This window comes from Enhydra lutris, unplaced genomic scaffold (assembly GCF_002288905.1).
Source record: "Enhydra lutris kenyoni isolate GAN:26980312 unplaced genomic scaffold, ASM228890v2 scaffoldscaffold100, whole genome shotgun sequence".
Taxonomy (NCBI): domain Eukaryota; kingdom Metazoa; phylum Chordata; class Mammalia; order Carnivora; family Mustelidae; genus Enhydra; species Enhydra lutris.
Genome location: NW_019154184.1, coordinates 920287 through 940138, shown reverse-complemented (window position 1 = coordinate 940138; position 19852 = coordinate 920287). Strand labels below are relative to the sequence as shown.

The window sequence follows — 19852 nt, the reverse complement described above, 5'->3', positions numbered from 1 at the left end:
GTGGGAGGTTGGGGGAACCAGGTGGTGGGTAGTAGAGAGGGCATGGACTGCATGGAGCACTGGGTGTGGTACAAAAACAATGAATACTGTTATGCTGAAAATAAAAAAAAATGATTATATATATATATATATATGTATATATATATATATATATGTATGTATATATATATGACAACAAATTGGATAACCTAAAGAAAATGGAGTAGCAGGTCCCTCCCCCAGATGACCAGCACAAGCCCCTGCCCACACCATTCTCTAAAGCCTGGAGACTAAAAGGTCAGAAGACTTGCCTGAGATAGAGCCAGGAGGGCACTGTGCTATTCATGGAGAGAGCAAGCAAATAACCTTGGGATAGACAGTATGGAAACAGCCATCTGAAAAATGCCTGGGGTACATAGAGCAAAGATTATTTGCTATGCTAGGAGTACTTCTCTGAGAGGCAGGATTCACAGAGATCCCTCTCTGGGAAAAAATGACATGGCTAGCACTATTTCTCTGCCCTGGCCCTTAGCGTAAACTTGAGCCACTTGCAAAAAGCAGCTCATCATGTACAATGGATGGCTAACTTGCATATGCCAAGCCCAGTTCCCTTGAGCTCTGATGGGACATCCCTTCATGTCAAGCAAGATTTGGTCCCAGCACAACAGACCCCTCCCCCAGAAGAACAGAACAAACCCCTGCCCACACCACATTCCCTGATGACAGAGTTCTTTAAGACCTCAGTTCTTGTGGAGTTGGTGTCAGGTCTCACTTTAGAAGCACACCAGAGTGCACCAACATAAAACTCACAACATTCAGGCCAGGGACCAAGCACTGCCCGCAACTGGCAAGGAAAGCCTCTGCGGATGACTGGCCTGAAGGACAGAGCAGCCAAATCACAATAGCAGAGCACACACAGCACACACCAGAGATAATCCCTGAAGTGCCAAGCCCTGGGGACTACATGACCTCTTTTTCATAAGGCCATTACTTTCAGAAGCAGGAAACATAATTGGCTTTTCAAAAACACAGAAAAAGGAAGAAACTTAGAAAAAAAGCCAAGAAGGAAGAATTTATATTCAATGAAAGAACAAGACAAGGCCACAGTCAGGAATCTAAGCAAAAGAGATATAAGTAAAATGCCTGATGGAGAATTTAAGGCAACAATCATAAGTATACTTAGTGAATTTGCGAAAAGAATGTAAGACATCAGTGAGACCCTTACAATAGAGATAAAAGAGTTAAAAAAGAATTAATCAGAGATGAAAGATCCAATAAACAAGATCAAATGCAGACTTAACGCAATGAACAGCAAACTAGAATAAGCAGAGGAACAATTTAGTGACCTAGAAGAAAAAATAATGGAAAACAATGAAGCTGAACAAAAGAGAAAAAGAATTATGTAACAAAAGAATAGACATAAGGAAATCACTGGCTCTATCAAATGAAATAACTCACATTATAGGAGTCCCAGAAGAAGAGAGAAAAAATGGGGCAGAAAATTTATTTCAGGTAATACAGCAAAAAACTCCCCTAATTTGTCAAGGGAAATAGAAATCCAGATCCAGGAGACAGTGATCTCCCATCAAAATCAATGAAATCAGGCCAACAAGATATATTGTAATTAAATTTGCAAATGATAATTATAAGGAAAAAAATCTTAAAAGCAGCAAGAAAAAAGTCCTTAACTTCCAAGGTAACACCCATATTGCTAGTTGCAGATTTCTCAGCAGGAACCTGGCAAGACAAAAGGGAGAATGATATATTCAACACGCTGAATGGGAAACATCTGCAACCAAGCACACACTATCCAGCAAGGCTATCATTTAGAACAGAAGGAGAGAAAAAGAGTTTCCCAGACAAAAACTAAACACAAGAACAGCCCTGCAGGAGATACTAAAGGGGACCCTTTTATGCAAAGGAGAGATGAAAGACAAGAAAGGATCAGAGAAAGTCTTCTGAACCAATGACAAAACAAGTAATAAAGTGGCAATAGTACATAACTATTAATACTTACTTTGAATATAAATGTACTAAATGCTCCATTTAGTGGAGTGGTGGAATGGATTAAAAAAACAAGACCCATCTATATGCTGCCTACATGAGATTCATCTTATTTTTTTAAATTTCTTTTCACTGTTCCAGAATTCATTGTTTATGCACCACACCCAGTGCTCAATGCAATACATGCCCTCCTTAATACCCACCACCAGACTAACCCAATCCCCCACCTCCCTCCCCTCCAAAACCCTCAGATCATTTCTCAGAGTCCACTGTCTCTCATAGGTTGGCTCCCCTTGAATTTGCCCCAATTCACTTCTCCTCTCCATCTCCCCATGTCCTCCTTGTTATTCCTTTATGCTCCACAAGTAAGCAAAACCATATGATAATTGACTTTCTCTGCTTGACTTATTTCACTCAGCATAATCTCTTCCAGTTCTGTCCATGTTGATACAATTTGGGTATTCATCTTTTCTGATGGAGGCATAATACTCCATAGCATATATGGACCATATCTTCTTTATCCATCTGTCCATTGAAGGGCATCCTGGTTCTTTCCATAGTTTGGCGACTGTGGCCATTGCTGCTATGAAAATTGGGGTACAGATGGTCCTTCATTTCACTACATCTGCAACTTTGGGGCAAATATCCAATAGTGCAATTGCAGGGTCGTAGGGAAGCTCTACTTTTAATTTCTTAAGGAATCTCCACACTGTTTTCCAAATTGGCTGCACCAACTCACATTCCCATCAACAGTGTAAGAGGGTTCCCCTTTCTCCACATCCTCTCCAACACACGTTGTTTACCATCTTGTTAATTTTGACCATTCTAACTGGTGTAGGGTGGTATCTCAATGTGGTTTTGATTTGACTCTCCCTGATGGCAGGTGATGATGAACATTTTTTCATGTGTCTGTTAGCCATTTGTATGTCTTCTTTGGAGAAGTGTCTGTTCATGTCTTCTGCCCATTTTTTGATGTGATTGTTTTGTGTGTGTTGAGTTTGAGGAGTTCCTTATAGATCTTGGATATCAGCCTATTGTCTGTACTGTCATTTGCGAATATGTTCTCCCATTCCACAGGTTGCCTCTTCATTTTTTTTTTTTTACTGTTTCCTTTGCTGTGCAGAAGTCTTTGATCTTGATGAAGTCACAGAAGTTCACTTTTGCTTGTTGCCTTTGCCTTGGAGATGTATCTTGAAAGAAGTTGCTATGGCCGATGTCCAAGACATTACTGCCTATGTTCTCCTCTAGGATTCTGATGGATTCCTGCCTCACATTGAGGTCTTTTGTCCATTTCGAGTTTATCTTTGTGTATGGTGTAAGAGAATGGCCGAGTTTCATTCTTCTACACATAGCTGTCTAATTTTCCCAGCACCATTTATTGAAGAGAATGTTTTTTTTTTTTTCCACTGTATATTTTTTCCTGCTTTGTCAAAGATTATTTGACCATAGAGTTGAGGGTCCATACCTGGGCTCTCCACTCTATTCCACTGGTCTATGTGTCTATTTTTGTGCAAGTACCATTCTGTCTTGGTGATCACAGCTTTGTAGTAAGGCTTGAAATCAGACAACATGATGCCCCCAATTTTGCTTTTATTTTTCAACATTTCCTTAGTATTTCTGGGTCTCTTCTGATTCCATACAAATGTTAGGATTGTTTGTTCCAGCTCTTTGAAAAATGCTGATGGAATTTTGATCAGAATGGCATTGAAAGTAGAGATTGCTCTAGGCAGTAGAGACAATTTAACAATGTTTATTCTTCCAATCCATGAGCATGGAATGGTCTTCCATCTTTTTCTTTCTTCTTCAATTTCTTTCATGAGTGTTCTGTAGTTCCTTGAGTACAGATCCTTTACCTCTTTGGTTAGGTTTATTCCCAGGTATCTTAGGGTTCTTGGTGCTATAGTAAATGGAATCAATTCTCTAATTTCCCTTTCTGTATTTTCATTGTTAATGTATAAGAAAGTAACTGATTTCTGCACATTGATTTCACATTACTGAATTGCTATGTGAGTTCTACTGGATTGGGGGTGGAGTATTTTGGGTTTTCCATACAAAGTATCATGTAATCTGCGAAGAGAGAGAGTTTGACTTCTTAATTGACAATTTGTTTTATTTTTTAAAGATTTTATTTATTTATTTGACAGAGAGAGAGATCACAAGTAGGCAGAGAAGCAAGCAGAGAGGGCAGAGGAAGCAGGCTCCCTGCAGAGCAGAGAGCCTGACATGGGGCTCGATCCCAGGACCCTGAGATCATGACCTGAGCTGAAGGCAGAGGCTTAATGTATTGAGCCACCCAGGTGCCCCTTCATTGACAATTTGAATACCATTTATGTATCTTTGTTGTCTGATTCCTGTTGCTAGGATTTCTAATACTATGTTGAATAAGAGTGGTGAGAGTGGCCATCCTTGTCGTGTCCCTGATCTCAAAGGGAAAGCTGTCAGCTTTTCCCCATTGAGGATGATATTCGCTGTGGGCTTTTCATTGATAGATTTTATGAAGTTAAGGAATGTTCCCTCTATCCCTATACTTTGAGGCATTTTAATTAGGAGCGGATGCTGGATTTTGTCTAATGCTTTTTCTGCATCCATTGAGAGGACCATGTGGTTCTTCTCTCTTCCCTATTGACTTGTTCTATCACATTGATTGATTTGTGAATGTTGAACCACCCTTGCGTTCCAGGGATAGATCCCACCTGGTCATGATGGATAATCTTTTTCATGTACTGTTGGATCCTATTAGTGAAGATCTTGTTGAGAATTTTGGCATCCATATTCATCAGGGATATTGATCTGAAATTCTACTTTTTGGTGGGGTCTTTGCCTGGTTTGGGGATCAGGATAATGCTGGTTTCATAGAAAGAATTTGGAAGTTTTCCATCTGTTTCTAATTTTTGAAACAGCTTCAGGACAATAGGTATTATTTCTTCTTTGAAAGTTTGGTAGAATTCCCCAGGGAATCCGTCAGGTCCTGGGTTCTTGTTTTGGGGGACGTTTTTGATTACTGTTTTAATCTAGTTACTAGTCTATTCAGGTTGTCAATTTCTTCTTGTTTCAGTCTTGGAAGGTTATGGATTTCCAGGAATGCATCCATTTCATCTAGGCTGCTTAAACTATTGGCATGTAACTGTTGGTAAGAATTTCTGACGATTGTTTCTATTTCCTTGGTGTTAGTCATGATGTCTCCCCTTTCATTCATAATTTTATTAATTTGTGTCCTTTCTCTTTTCTTTTGGATTAGTCTGGCTGGTGGTTTATCGATCTTATTGATTCTTTCAAAAAACCAGCTTGTAGTTTCTTTCATGCATTTTATTGTATCTCTAGTTTTTTTATCTCATTGACCTCACTCTATTTTTCATTGTTTCCCTTCTTATGTGTGAAGTTGGCCTAATTTGTTGTTGATTCTCCAATTCTTTAACATGTAAAGACAGCTGCTGTATTCTTCAATATTTCTGAGGGAGGCTTAGATAGCTATGTATTTCCCCCTTAGTACTGCCTTTGCTGTATTGCATAGGTTTTGGACCAAAGTATCTTCATTCTTATTGGTTTCCATGAGTTGTTTAAGTTCTTCTTTGATTTCCTGGTTGATCAAAAAATTCTTAAGCAAGGTGGCCTTTACCTTACAGTTGCTTGAATTCCTTCTGAACTTTTTCTTCTGGTTGAGTTCCAGTTTCAAAGCATTGTGGTCTGAGAATATGCAGAGAATAATCTCAATCTTTTTGTATCAGTTGATTCCTGATTTGTGACCCAGTATGTGGTCTATTCTGGAGTAAGTTCCATGTGCACTTGAGAAGAATGAGTATTCTGTTGTTTTAGGGTGGAATGTTCTGTATATATCTATGAGGTCTATCTGGTCCAATGTGTCATTCAATGTTCTTGTTATTTTGTTGCTTTTCTGCTTGGATGATCTGAGAGTGGTGTGTTAAGATCCCTACTATCAATGTATTCATATTAATGTGTCTTTTTATCTTGATTAACAGTTGTCTTATATTGTTGGCTGCTCCCATATTGGGGGCATAAATATTTACAATTGTTAGATCTTCTTGATGGATAGACCCTTTAAGAAAGATGTACTGTCCTTCTGTATCTCTGACTATAGCCTTTAGTTTAAAATCTAATTTATCTGATATGAGAATCACTACCCCAGTCTTCTTTTGAGAACTATTGGCATGAAAGATGCTTCTCCATTACTTCACTTTCAGTTGGATGTATCCTTAGTTTCAAAATGGGTCTCCTGTAGACAACATATGGATGGATCCTGTTGTTTTATCCAATCTGCAACTTTGTGCCATTTAATGGGAGTGTTTAGGTCATTCACGCTGAGAGTGATTATTGAGAGATATGTTTTTATTGACATCGTGTTGCCTGTGAATTCTTTGTTTCTATAGATGTCTCCATAAATTTCTGTTCAATGACACTCTTGGGTTCTTTCTTCTCTTATAGAATCCCCCTTAATATTTCTTGTAGTGCCGGCTTGGTGGTCACATACTCTTTTAAACCTTACCAGTCTTGGAAGCTCTTTATCTCTCCATCCATTTTGAATGTCAGCCTTGCTGGATAAAGTATTCTTGGCTGCATGTTCTTTTCATTTAGTGCCCTGAATACTTCTTACCAGCCCTTTCTGGCTTGCCAGGTTTCTGTGGACAGGTCTGATGTTATTCTGATGGGCCTTCCTCTGTACATAAGGAATATCTTTGCCCTAGCTGCTTTCAAGAGCTCCTGCTTAAAATTGTGATTCATCATTTTTACAATCGGGTGTCTCGAGGTCTTTCTAGATTCTATGATCTTGGGTGGTGACCTTTCTGCCTCTAGGACATGAACACTGGTTCTATTCCCCAGATTGGAAAATTTTGATGGAGAATTTATTCAACTCTATCCTGTAGTCTTCTTTCTTTCTCCTCCCCCTCAGGGATTCCAATAATTCTGATGTTGGAACATTTCATTGTGTCACTTATTTCCCTAATTCTGTTTTCATGGCTTCTAAGCTGTTTGTTCCAGGCCGCCTCCTGATCCTTTTTCTCTATCAGTTTGTCCTCTTGATCACTGATTCTATGTTCTGCCTCAGTTACTCTAGTTCTAGAGAATTTAGGTTAGATTGGGATTCACTGGTAACATTGTTAACATCTTTTTTTAAAGATTTTATTTGTTTATTTGAGAGAGATCACAAGCAGGCAGAGAGGCAGGCAGAGAGAGAGAGGGAGGGAAGCAGGCTCCTTGCTGAGCAGAGAGCCTAATGTGGGGCTCGATCCCAGGACCCTGGGATCATGACCTGAGCTGAAGGCAGAGGCTTTAACCCAACGAGCCACCGAGGTGCCCCAGCATTGTTAACATCTTCCCTGGTGGCTTTCACTTCTGCCCCAATTGATTCCATGTTGTCTTTAGTGGTTTTCTCCAACCTAGCCATTGCCCTCAATTCCTTTTCCAACATACTGTTTATGTCCATATCCAATAGTTCTGTGGCACAGGGCCCAATCTCTGAATTTTTCCTCTGTTGGGCATTCCTCCTCCTAGTCATTTTGGTGAGAGATGGCTGAGGGGATGTGTAGCTGAATGTATCAACCATGATCCAGGCAGGGTGCACCCTGGAACACTTCTGAGCAATCAGGAGTCCCCACCAAAAAGAAAGAAAAAAGAACAAAAGAGGGAGAGATAGGAAAAGACAGACTGAGGAAAAAAAAAAAAAGAAAGAAAAGAAAGAAAGAAAAGAAAAAAAAAGGAAAAAAAAAGAAAAGAAAAGACCCGGTCAGAATGGGTCCCAAAGTTAAAATTTAGAAGGTATGCAAACAAAAATGGACAAACAAGAAGACTGACAAAAATAAATGACAAGAAAAAAAAAATAACCCAGCCAAAAGGCACCCCAAGTATAAGATTTATATACTACCAGAACAAAAACAAATACGCAGAAACACAGATAGATGAAAAAGATGGGAGGGTGATTATAAATCCTCAGTGTGGGTGAAGAAGGTTATTTTGATTCTTCCTGGGTGTATCTTGATATCTTAGTTTAAAGGACTCAACTTTCCCGAAATAAAGGGGGATTAAAACTGGTTTATATATAGGGGTAGTATTGATTGGGGAAAGAGGATTACCTTGAAGCCTATCTCTGTAAGAATATTAAAAAAATAGAAAAGCAAAACAAAAACACATATGTCTTATGTATCAGAAAAGTTCAAGTTAAAAGGTTATTATAGAATGTGTTGTACTGAACCTCTCATTTTGATGGTAAACAGGTTAAAAATTATAAAAAAAATTAAAAAGAACAAGAATAGTGGGAAGGAATTAAAAATAAAAATTGTATCTATGAAGTATACAGGTTTTAGGGCCATACCAGGAGCTTAATATTTTCTTTCCCCCTGGTAATGGGGTTTTACAGTTTTATGGGGACCCTGTGGTGGTTGTCCTCTTGTGTTTTTGTTTTTGTTTTTGTTTTTGGCTGGTTTTCTGGGGGAGGGGCAGTCTTTTTCAGGCAGTCTTTCTAGAGTTGAGTCCTCCTGCCCCTTATTAAGTGGCTGGACTCTGAGGAAACCAGTTTTTCAGGCTTTTGTTCTCTGGAGGATGGTTTTGTTTTGTTTTGTTTTCCCCTTGGCGGCTTTTGGCGGTTCTTTGGAGGTTTAGAGGAAAGCAAACTGCACCCAGACCTCAGTCTCAGAGAGAAGGCTCAGTCTGTTCCCCTCTGGCTGGTCCAGAGCACATAAACTCCCCCTCTGCCACCTCCCACCAGTAGCACATGTCTCCAGCCACAGGGGGTCTCAGGAGCTCCCGCTTGTCTCTGTACCCTACTGTTACTAAAACCATGAGCAATATTAGTCCAGAGAGCTGCTTCCAGTGGCTGCCTTTGCCGCAGCTCTTTGGGCAGGTCCAGCCCACTGGAGAGATCTCAACCAGAGAAAGTGCAAAGAGATTTTCACTTTGGCCTGGGCTGGGAGTGTTCAGACTCTTGCCAGTCCTAGAAAGCACTGGCTAGCACCCACACTGACTTCTCTCAGGGGAGGGTGTGGAGCATGACTCAGACCCTAGTTGTGTTGTGCATGTGCAGAGTGCAAAAGGCTGTGGTTCTAGAGAGCCCCGGCTGTCATCCACACCAGATGCTCTCACGTGCATGCTAGTGGCTCAGGGACCATGGCCTGGCTGCTTCACAGCATTCTCTTTGGCATGGCATCGGCAGTGGCCATCCTGGGTCTGTGGGTTTGAGCTCATGCACCCGTAACTGCCTGATTCCACCAGTTTCCCCTTAATATCTTTTGCTCTTTTTGAGTGCTTTTAATCATACTCCAAGTTAATGCTGGTCCTCAATCACAGGGCACTCTCATATTGGGGTATTACTTTCCAATGGGTCGCTTATGGTGGCTCCCTACCCCTTTTGTTTATTTTCCGGTATCAGTCCGACATTCCCACTCTGCTTTACCTGTCCACTGGCTTGTCTTCTGCCCCCTGTAAAGATCTAGAAGTGTATAATCCTACATTTCAGGATGATTTCATGGGTGTTCAGAGTGTTCTGGTAGATAAACATCTCACTTTAGGGGACCAGTTGAAACAGTATCTCCTACTCCTTTGCCATATTCCCCCCACCAAAAAAATCATTTATTGTCTTCTTAATTTTGGCCATTCTAACTGATGCAAGGTGGTATCTCAATGTGGTTTTGATTTGAATCATCCTGATAGCTAAAGATGAACATTTTTTCATGTGTCTGTTAGCCATTTGTATTTCTTCTTTGGAGAAGTGTCTGTTCATGTCTTCTGCACATTTTTTGATGTGATTATCTGTTTTGTGTGTGTTGAGTTTGAGGAGTTCTTTATAGATCTTGGATATCAGCCCTTTGTCTGTACTGTCATTTGCAAATACCTTCTCCCATTCCATGGGTTGTTTCTTTGTTTTGTTGACTGTTTCCTTTGCTGTGCAGAAGGTTTTGATCTTGATGAAGTCCTAAAAGTTCATTTTCACTTTTGTTTCTTTTGCCTTTGGAGACATGTGTGTTGAAAGAAGTTGCTGTGGCTGAAGAAATAGGCTCTTAACTATAGAGAACAAACTGATGGTTACCAGAGGGGAGGTGGGTGAGGGAACGGATTAAATAGGTGATGGGAATTAAGGAGTGCAGTTTTTGTGATTTTACCACGTGTTATAAGTAAGTATTGAATCACGATATTGTACATCTAAAACTAATATTACACTGTATGTAACTGGAATTTAAACAAAAACTTTTAAAAAAGGGTAAAAAGAACCATATTATCATTTCAGTTGATGCAGAAAAAGTATTTGACAAAGTACAACACCCATTCATCATAAAAACCCTCAACCAAGTAGCTTTATCTCTAAATATTAAAGGCCATGTATGAAAACTACACAGCTAACATGATCCTCAATGGGGGAAAACTGAGAGCTTTCCCCCTAAGGATAGGAACAAGACATGTATGTCCATAATTATTCAACATAATACTGGAAGTTGTAGCCACAGCAATCAGACAATAAAAAGAAGTAAAGGCATCCAAATCAGTAAGGAAGAAGTAAATTTTCACTATTTGCAGATGACATGATACTCTACATAGAAATCCTGAAAACTCTCAAAAAATGCTAGACTGATAAGTGAATTCGGAAATGTTGCAAGATACAAAATCAGTGTACAGAAATCTATTGCATTTCTATACACCCATAATGAAGCAGCAGAAAGAGAGATTAAGAAAAGAATCCTATTTACACTTGCACCAAAAACAATAAGGTACCTAGGAACAAACCTAACCAAAGAGATATAAGATCTATAGTCTGAAAACTATAGAACACTTATGAAAGAAATTGAGAAAGAAACAAAGACACATACTCATGGATTGGAAGAACAAATATTTTTAAGAAGTTTATGCTACTCAAAGCAATCTACACATTTAATGCAATCCTTATCAAAATACAAACAGCATTTTTCAGAGAGCTAGACCAAACAATCCTAAAATTTGTATGGAACCACAAAATATCCTGAAAATCAAAGCAATCTTGAAAACTGAAAACAAGGCTGAAGGCATCAGATTTCTGGATTTCAAGTTATGTTATAAAGCTGTAGTAAATAAAACAATATGGTGCTGGCACAAAAATAGACACATAGATCAATGTAGCAGAATAGAAAACCCAGAAGTAAACTCACAATTACATATGGTCAATTACTCTTCAATAAAGCAAGGAAGAATATCTAATGGAAAAAAGACAGTCTCTTCAATAAATGGTGCTGGGAAAATTAGAGAGCCACATGCAGAAGAATGAAACTGGACCATTGTCTTACAACATACAAATAAAATGAATTCAAAATAGATGGAAAACTTAAATGTGAAACAGGAATCCATCAGAATTCTAGAGGAGAACACCGGCAGAAACCTTTCTGACTTATACAACTCAACACCCAGAAAATGAATAATCCAATTAAAAAATGGCAGGACACATGAACAGACATTCTTTCAAAGAAGACATACAGATGGCCAACAGACACATGAAAGATGTTCAACATGACTCATCTTCAGGGAAATACAAATCAAAACTACAATGAGATATTACTTCATACCTGTCATAATGGCTAAAATTAAAAAAAAATGCAAGAAACAAGTGTTGGTGAGGACATGTAGGAAAAGGAACTCTTGTGCACTTCTGGTAGGAATGTAAACTTGTGCAGTCACTATGGAAAACAGTATGAAATTTCCTCAAAAAGTTAAAAATACGACTACCCTATCATCCAGTAATCATGCTACCCATAGTTTCACTCTTATGTGGATTTTAAGAAACAAAAAATACCTTCAAAAGAAAAAAAAGAGAGAGAGAGAGAGAGTTAGACAAACCAGAAAAACCCTCTATGGATAGGGAACACATTGATGGTTACCAGAAGGAATATGGGTGGTATGAATGGGTGAATAGGTGATGAAGAATAAGGAGTGCAATTGTCTTAATGAGCACTGAGTGATGCATGGGATTTTGGAATCACTGTGTTTTACACCTGAAACTAATATAGCACTGTATGTTAACTACACTGGAATTAAAATATAACAAAAAGATGTTTTAATTTTATTTTCTTTTAACAATGAAGGAAAAATCAAATATAGCAATTAATTTATAATAATGTAGCTAATGAGATTATTTGTTTTTATACCAAAGCAGTTGTAAAGTATATTTTTTAGTACTTCTTTATGAAAGAAGGGGCCCACAAAGGCAAACATGTCTAAGGTCCACAAAAGTCATGATGCAGCCCTAATGTCAGTAGGATTACTACATTTGCTTACAACAGTATATGAAGCTAGCTTTTTTTTTTTTTTGAAGCTAGCTTTTTATAGCATTTGAGAACATAAAGACCCTAGTTCTCTGAGTATCAGCTGTTTGCATGAGGTGCCAAATAAGAAAGAATGCCGGTCCGAATTGTTTTGTGGATCTATCTGTAAGCTTCTGAACAGGGTCCCAACTTCCTTATCCATTCGTCTGTTGAAGGGCATCTTGGTTCTTTCCACAGTTTGGCAACCGTGGCCATTGCTGCTATAAACATTGGGGTACAGATGGCCTTTCTTTTCACTACATCTGTATCTTTGGGGTAAATACCCAGTAGTGCAATTGCAGGGTCATAGGGAAGCTCTATTTTTAATTTCTTGAGGAATCTGCACACTGTTTTCCAAAGTGGCTGCACCAACTTGCATTCCCACCAACAGCGTAAGAGGGTTCCCCTTTCTCCACATCCTATCCAACACATGTTGTTTCCTGTCTTGCTAATTTTGGCCATTCTAAGTGGTGTAAGGTGGTATCTCAATGTGGTTTTAATTTGAATCTCCCTGATGGCTAGTGATGATGAACATTTTTTCATGTGTCTGATAGCCATTTGTATGTCTTCATTGGAGAATTGTCTGTTCATATCTTCTGCCCATTTTTTGATATGATTATCTGTTTTGTGTGTGTTGAGTTTGAGGAGTTCTTTATAGATCCTGGATATCAACCTTTTGTCTGTACTGTCATTTGCAAATATCTTCTCCCATTCTGTGGGTTGCCTCTTTGTTTTGTTGACTGTTTCCTTTGCTGTGCAGAAGCTTTTGATCTTGATGAAGTCCCAAAAATTCATTTTCACTTTTGTTTCCTTTGCCTTTGGAGACATATCTTGAAAGAAGTTGCTGTGGCTGATATCGAAGAGGTTACTGCCTATATTCTCCTCTAGGATTCTGATGGATTCCTGTCTCACGTTGAGGTCTTTAATCCATTTTTAGTTTATCTTTGTGTATGGTGTAAGAGAATGGTCAAGTTTCAACTTCATCTGAGAGTGGATCCTGGCCCTGCTCAAGCCCAGCTTGTAAACTTTCTTTCCTCAGCAATTAAGAAGCCAAAAGGAAAGGGGGTCGGTACTCAACATGCTACAGCTTTGTTTTTTCCTTAGTTGTGGCTTTCCTTCAGGCAGAAGGCAAAAATGTAACTCCCACAGGTGATGCTTTACCGTCCTCCTGACAGACATATCCTTAGCATACTGCTCTGTTTTCTTCAGCAGGCAAAAGCTGCTGCTTCCTCCAAAGGGCAAATCAGTCAACAAGAATGGTAGGGTATCAGTGCTATTTCTCACTCTTCATGGTAGCTTTTTAATGTCATTGAATGTCATTGAATCCAGTTCTTTCACTTTATGGAAAACTGAAGTCCAAAGGAAAAGGTGACTTGCCTGAGGTCACAATCCAAATTTGTGTCATAGCCAGGAATAGAAACCACTTTCTCTCTAAGGGCAAATAACATATGCATTTAGTACCAACTTTTGTATTTGTAATATGAGGATAATGTTGTTAATTTCCAAAGATGGTTTCTACTGTGTGGCATATAATCTATATTTTGACAGATCAAGATATCCTACGTAAACTGGAGAAAGAAAAGATTCTTGTCTTCACACCATCCCGAAGGGTCCAGGGCAGGAGAGTTGTCTGTTATGATGACCGGTTCATAGTCAAATTGGCTTTCGATTCCGACGGCATCATTGTATCTAATGATAACTACCGAGACCTTCAAGTTGAAAAGCCAGAATGGAAGAAGTTTATAGAGGAGCGGTTGCTGATGTATTCTTTTGTGAATGACAAGTACGTTGTTTTCAATAGGCTCTGAATAGACTAAATCCAAGTTGCACTAGGAATAGATTATTTCATTTCAATAAACATTTACTGAACACTTACTGTGTACTGTGTATTATGCTGATTGCCATAGAGATAAGAGGTTGAATAAGAAACAGGACTCACCCTTAAAAGAGGCTCAAAGTGTAGTGGAGAAGAGAAAGAAAGAGAGACACAATGTGTTGTGATAAGCAGTATGGTTAGAGTTTTTAAAGTTGCTTTGTCTACATGAAATGATAGGAAAAAACCTCAAACAGGAGATGACATTTGAGATGAAGTTTACAAACAGAAGAAAGGGGACTACTGGGTGTTATAGGTAAAGAGAACATCATGAATAAAGCTATAAAGATGTGAAAGTGAGTCTCATGTTGGGGAGCCACCAGGAATGCCAGTATGGTTGAAACATATAATCCACAGAAGAAGATACACTGGAAAAATCATCTTGTGGTGTGTGTGTGTGTGTGTGTGTGTGTGTGTGTGTGTGTTCAAGTGAGAATGGGGGAAGAACTGCTGGCCTAGCTTAAGGCAGAAAGGGCAGTTAGAAGGCTGTGACAATAGTATAGGTAAAGAGTACTGAAGGTCTGAACTCCTGAAGTGGGGGTGGGGATAGAAAGGAAGATGTTTACCTCTTGCTTGTTTGCTTTCAGATTTATGCCTCCAGATGATCCTTTAGGACGTCATGGCCCAAATCTTGAAAATTTCTTGAGAAAGAGACCTGTTGTTCCAGAGCACAAGAAGCAACCATGCCCTTATGGTGAGTACCTATGTGCAGAACTGAGTTCTATACTAAGGGAAACATAAGGACTATATGAATACTTACTTCTCAAAGGTTTCCCTTTCGAATGGAAAATCTTATCTTGTCCACTTCCTGGGAGTTTAAGTCTGTGACTTTATGTATTCTCAGTTAGGCATTTAAAGAAACATCTTATAAACCACATGAAGGAAAGGTAACTAGAATTGAAGGAAAGATTAGTTGTCACTCGTTTAAATAATGCAGGCGCTCTAGCTGCCTCCATCCTGACCAGTGTTGCTGGAGGCAGGGAAATGCAGAAACCCACATGGCCTATGGAAGCAGAAAGGGCAAAGCCAAATTGGATTTGGCCACAGGAAGGACGTATCTCTCAAGCAGGTGATTGCACTCTCTGTCAACTAATAATACTCTTTTCTTCAGTTCTGTATTTTCCAGTTTGCCTTCAAACTTCATTTTCATTTACTCTTTTAAAATATAGTTTTCTAGAGTGCTTTCATGATCTTACACAAGTCCCTCTGACACAAAGTTTGTAAGCCTAACAGTGCAACATAGGCTGCCTGGTCTGAGGCTACTTTGCATGTTTACTCTTTTTGGATAATCATTTATTTATGGGATGTCTTGGGTTTTTTCTTTTTATCAATTAACATTTATTTAAATTATATAGTATTTTCATGTTCATTATCGTCATTTAATCTTCACAATGACCATATAATATAGGCATAATTATGAACTTTTTTTACAGAAGAGGAAATTGAGGCTCAGAAGGTAAATTCACTTATGAAGGTTACATGGCTAGTAAGCGACAAAGCTGGAATTGAAACACAGGTCTGACTGGCTTCCAAGCCTATGCTTTTTGCATTGTACTATGCTGCCTGCTGCTATCCTACACCACCTCAGCATGCAGGTTATGCCTAGGCAAAGTTGTGAATTACAGGAAAATGAAGGCTGTTCAACTGCTCAGTTCTTAGCTTTTACACTGTGGTTTCCTCCCCAGCTTTCCACTTCTTCCCTCTCCCCTCACAGTGTGTGATGCCTCCTTGATGTTGTCCTGCCTCTCTCATCTTTGTGGACAGTTAATTTTCTTCTTTAAGCCCAAACACTAAAACTCTTACTTGAGTAACCAGATTGTTACAACAGTTTCTGACAGATTTGCAGCAGTATGAGAGAGAGTCTTACCCCAAGGCATTATTTTTCAGGCAAAAAATGCACCTATGGCCACAAGTGCAAATACTACCATCCGGAGCGGGCCAACCAACCACAGCGTTCGGTGGCTGATGAGCTCCGCATCAGTGCCAAACTGTCCACAGTGAAAACCGTGAGTGAAGGCACCCTGGGCAAGTGCGGCACAGGGATGTCTAGTGCCAAAGGTGAGACAACCTCAGAAGTCAAACGTGTGGCCCCCAAGCGCCAATCAGATCCCAGCATCCGGTCCATGGCTGTGGAGCCTGAGGAATGGGTGTCCATTGCCCGTAAGCCTGAGGCCAGCTCTGTCCCCTCACTTGTGACTGCCCTAAGTGTCCCCACAATCCCACCCCCCAAAAGCCATGCAGTGAGTGCACTCAACACCCGTTCAGCCAGCAGCCCGGTGCCAGGATCCTCTCATTTCCCCCACCAGAAGGCCTCACTGGAGCACATGGCCAGCATGCAGTACCCCCCGATCCTGGTTACCAACAGCCATGGGACCCCTATTAGCTATGCTGACCAATACTCAAAGTTTGAGTCCTTGGGGGACCATGGCTACTATTCAGTGTTAGGCGACTTCTCCAAACTGAACATCAATAGCATGCATAATCGAGAGTACTACATGGCTGAAGCAGACCGAGGGGTATATGCCCGAAATCCCAGCCTCTGTCCTGACAACCGTATGAGCCATACCAGGAATGACAACTATTCCTCTTACAACAATCTATACTTGGCTGTAGCTGATAGTCATCCTGAAGGCAATTTGAAGCTACATCGCTCCGCATCTCAGAACCGTCTTCAGCCTTTTCCTCATGGTTACCATGACGCCTTAACGCGAGCACAGAGCTATGGCCCAGAGGATTCTAAACAAGCCCCCCACAAGCAGTCAGTTTCCCACTTAGTTTTGCAAGCCCAGCATCCAGCAACTGGAGCCTGCTCCAGCTGTCCTGGAGACTACCCTATGCCTCCCAATATCCATCCTGGGGCAACCCCTCAGCCAGGACGTGCCCTTGTAATGACTCGGATGGACAGCATTTCTGACTCCCGCCTCTATGAGAGCAACCCCATGAGGCAAAGACGACCTCCTCTGTGCCGGGAACAACATGCCAGCTGGGATCCATTGCCCAGTGTAACTGATTCCTATGGCTACCACTCCTATCCCTTGAGTAACAGCCTCATGCAACCATGCTATGAGCCAGTCATGGTACGGAGCGTGCCTGAAAAGATGGAACAGCTTTGGAGGAATCCTTGGGTTGGAATGTGCAATGATAACAGGGAGCATATGATCCCAGAGCACCAGTATCAGACTTATAAGAACCTCTGCAATATTTTCCCTTCAAACATCGTCCTTGCAGTGATGGAGAAGAATCCCCACACTGCAGATGCCCAACAACTGGCAGCTTTGATTGTTTCTAAGCTTAGGGCTGCTCGTTGACATGACATAGGACTTATTCCTTTATACAAAAATAAATATTAATATTAATAATGCACTAATACTATGATAATAGTAACAAATAATTTTGTGTTGCGCTTTACAAGTTACAATGTTTATGTTATTTGAAGCGCAAAACAGCCCTGTATGGTAAATCTTACTAATGTCTTATTTTCTAGAAAAGGAAACTAAATCTCACTGAGATTAAGTTACTTGCCAAGATCACACTGCTAGCAAGTGACCAAACCAGGACTCATACTCGAGTCCTCTGACTCCAAGTCCCATGCTTTTTTGCACAGCACCATGCAATGGAGGACAAAACTCAGGGGAAGAGGTCTAAATACAAGAAACTCCCAAGGGATTCCATTACCAATGCTTTCTTAATCACATTCTACATTATAAAGTATTGATAATATATCTAATTTAGAGAGCAGGATCAAATCACATGTTGAATTAACCTTTTGGGATTTTTAATAGGATATTTAAAGCTATTTAAAAGTAAATGCATAAATTATTGCATGACTATCTGACCATTCAATATCTTTACTAACCAAGCTACAGGGTCACATCAAGGCTTCTAGAGATATATTTCAAACCTATTGTTAACAACTATAGTGCATGTATAACTGTAAATATTTAGTTTGAGATGTTTGTGTATCTCCATATAACCTTTTATATAGTGATGGTAAGAAAAGCTCTGCACAGTCCTTAGTCTACAGTTGTATAGATCATGAATCCAACTTGATTTTATGTCACATTTCATAGTTTCAACTAGTTTTGAAAGTGAAATTACATGCCAATATTTGAATATTGTTTTCTTAGACATCAGAGCATACTAGCTCTATTTTCTTTGCACTTTTTACTTGTCAACAGTTACTGACAGTTCTTAGCTTTTAAGTCTCTTCACCTTAGCAAATTAGGGATCAGATTACAGCTTTCTTCTTCAGAGGAGCTGATGGATAAGCTCAAGTTCTAAGCATAGCAGGTGTGTGCTAGACAAGCACAGAAAAGTTTGAGAGGACCAAGGGATTTATTACCAGACTCCACTTCCCTTTTCCCAGGGGTGATGGTCAAACTTGTGCAGCATTACATGATGGACACAAAAGCTGCACTCAAAGAGGGTCTAATGGATACTCTTTAGACTTCTGACCTATGCAGTATTCCACATCAAAGGATAAAATGTAATGGAGGACAGTGCACAGACATGTAATCCACTTTCTTCTGCTGTCTACCCTTTGGGCAATAAGGTCAATAACTGATGGAACAGAATTTCTTTAGGAAACAAAACCAGGGTATTTTCTAAGTGGAAAAAGGCAGCTCACAAAAGGGGTTGCTACATCTTTGCTAATAGCTGGTTCAGTTATGCACTTCAAATACATGCAAAAAGGATGCACTTACCCTTAGATAATTCTTAAATGCATTACTAAACACTGCAGGACTTTGGGTTGGCACCATTTGTGCAACTAGTATCTTGCTCAGGGTGGAAACCTTTGTAGCTAAATGCCTCTAAAAGAGGCATTTATTTTTTTAAGCCGTACTAAATGAACCCCTTTTTTAATCCATTGTATATTAAACATTTTGGACCATGACCTACTCACTACTTCTTGAGATGGAACTTGCTAATTTCTATGAATTTTTTTTTGTCATGAAAGTTGAGAAGGCCTGGAGTAGGTCTTTTGTGTGACACTGCCTATAAATGTTTCTTACTGTGAAACATTCCACATGTGAGGCTGTAGTCAGGGTTGTTTTTGGTTGTTTGATAATGGCTTGCATGCTGCTTTCTGGCTTTCTGTCTCTGTCCTTGTTGACCAAAACTGCATTTCAACCAGCATTTCTCTTCAGTTAATCACAGCTTCATATTCATCTTCTACCCTCTGATCTTTCTGTTCCCCAGCATATTGAGGTGTAAAAGTATTTTCTGTCAGGTATAAAATAGAGAGTGACAGTTGCCACTGAAGTGTTTGCAATTCACACAGTTTCACCCAAATTTCACACAAATATAATTTCCTATCTTCAACTTCTTGGACCTCCTGAATCTGTCCCATGTCTAAATCAGGGTATTTGACAATCTTAGATGACTGTACTGCCTTTGTGCCAATTCATCTTCCTACCACAATCATCAATGGTACCACAGTATCCACTAGTTGTGAAATTTACAGGGAAGCACATGGTTTATCTTGTCAGCTGCAATTTATCTTGAACATGTTCATGTTTAGTACTCAGAAAAACTGTAGGCTCCTCCCAACACAGGAAATATTTTAGGGCAGCATATGTATTTTTTATTTTCAAAAAACAATTGTCATTCTTCTTATAAAATGTGTATGAACTGAAGTAACAAAAAGCAATGCCTAATTAACCATAAATGACCTTTTGTTGATACAAATTATATCTTTTTTCCCTGATTGTATAAAAACCAAATG

At 39.6% G+C, this 19852-nt stretch overlaps 1 protein-coding gene across 1 annotated transcript in view; it reads left to right on the top strand.

Annotated features, from left to right (window-relative positions):
* Positions 1 to 17435, top strand: part of LOC111139331 (zinc finger CCCH-type containing 12B) — a 106032-nt gene extending 88597 nt beyond the window's left edge. The window contains exons 3-5 of the mRNA XM_022491597.1: positions 13803 to 14037; positions 14715 to 14821; positions 16015 to 17435. Coding sequence (XP_022347305.1) covers positions 13803 to 14037; positions 14715 to 14821; positions 16015 to 17435 — 1763 coding nt within the window. The remainder of the gene's footprint in view (positions 1 to 13802; positions 14038 to 14714; positions 14822 to 16014) is intronic.
* Positions 17436 to 19852: the final 2417 nt, after the last annotated feature.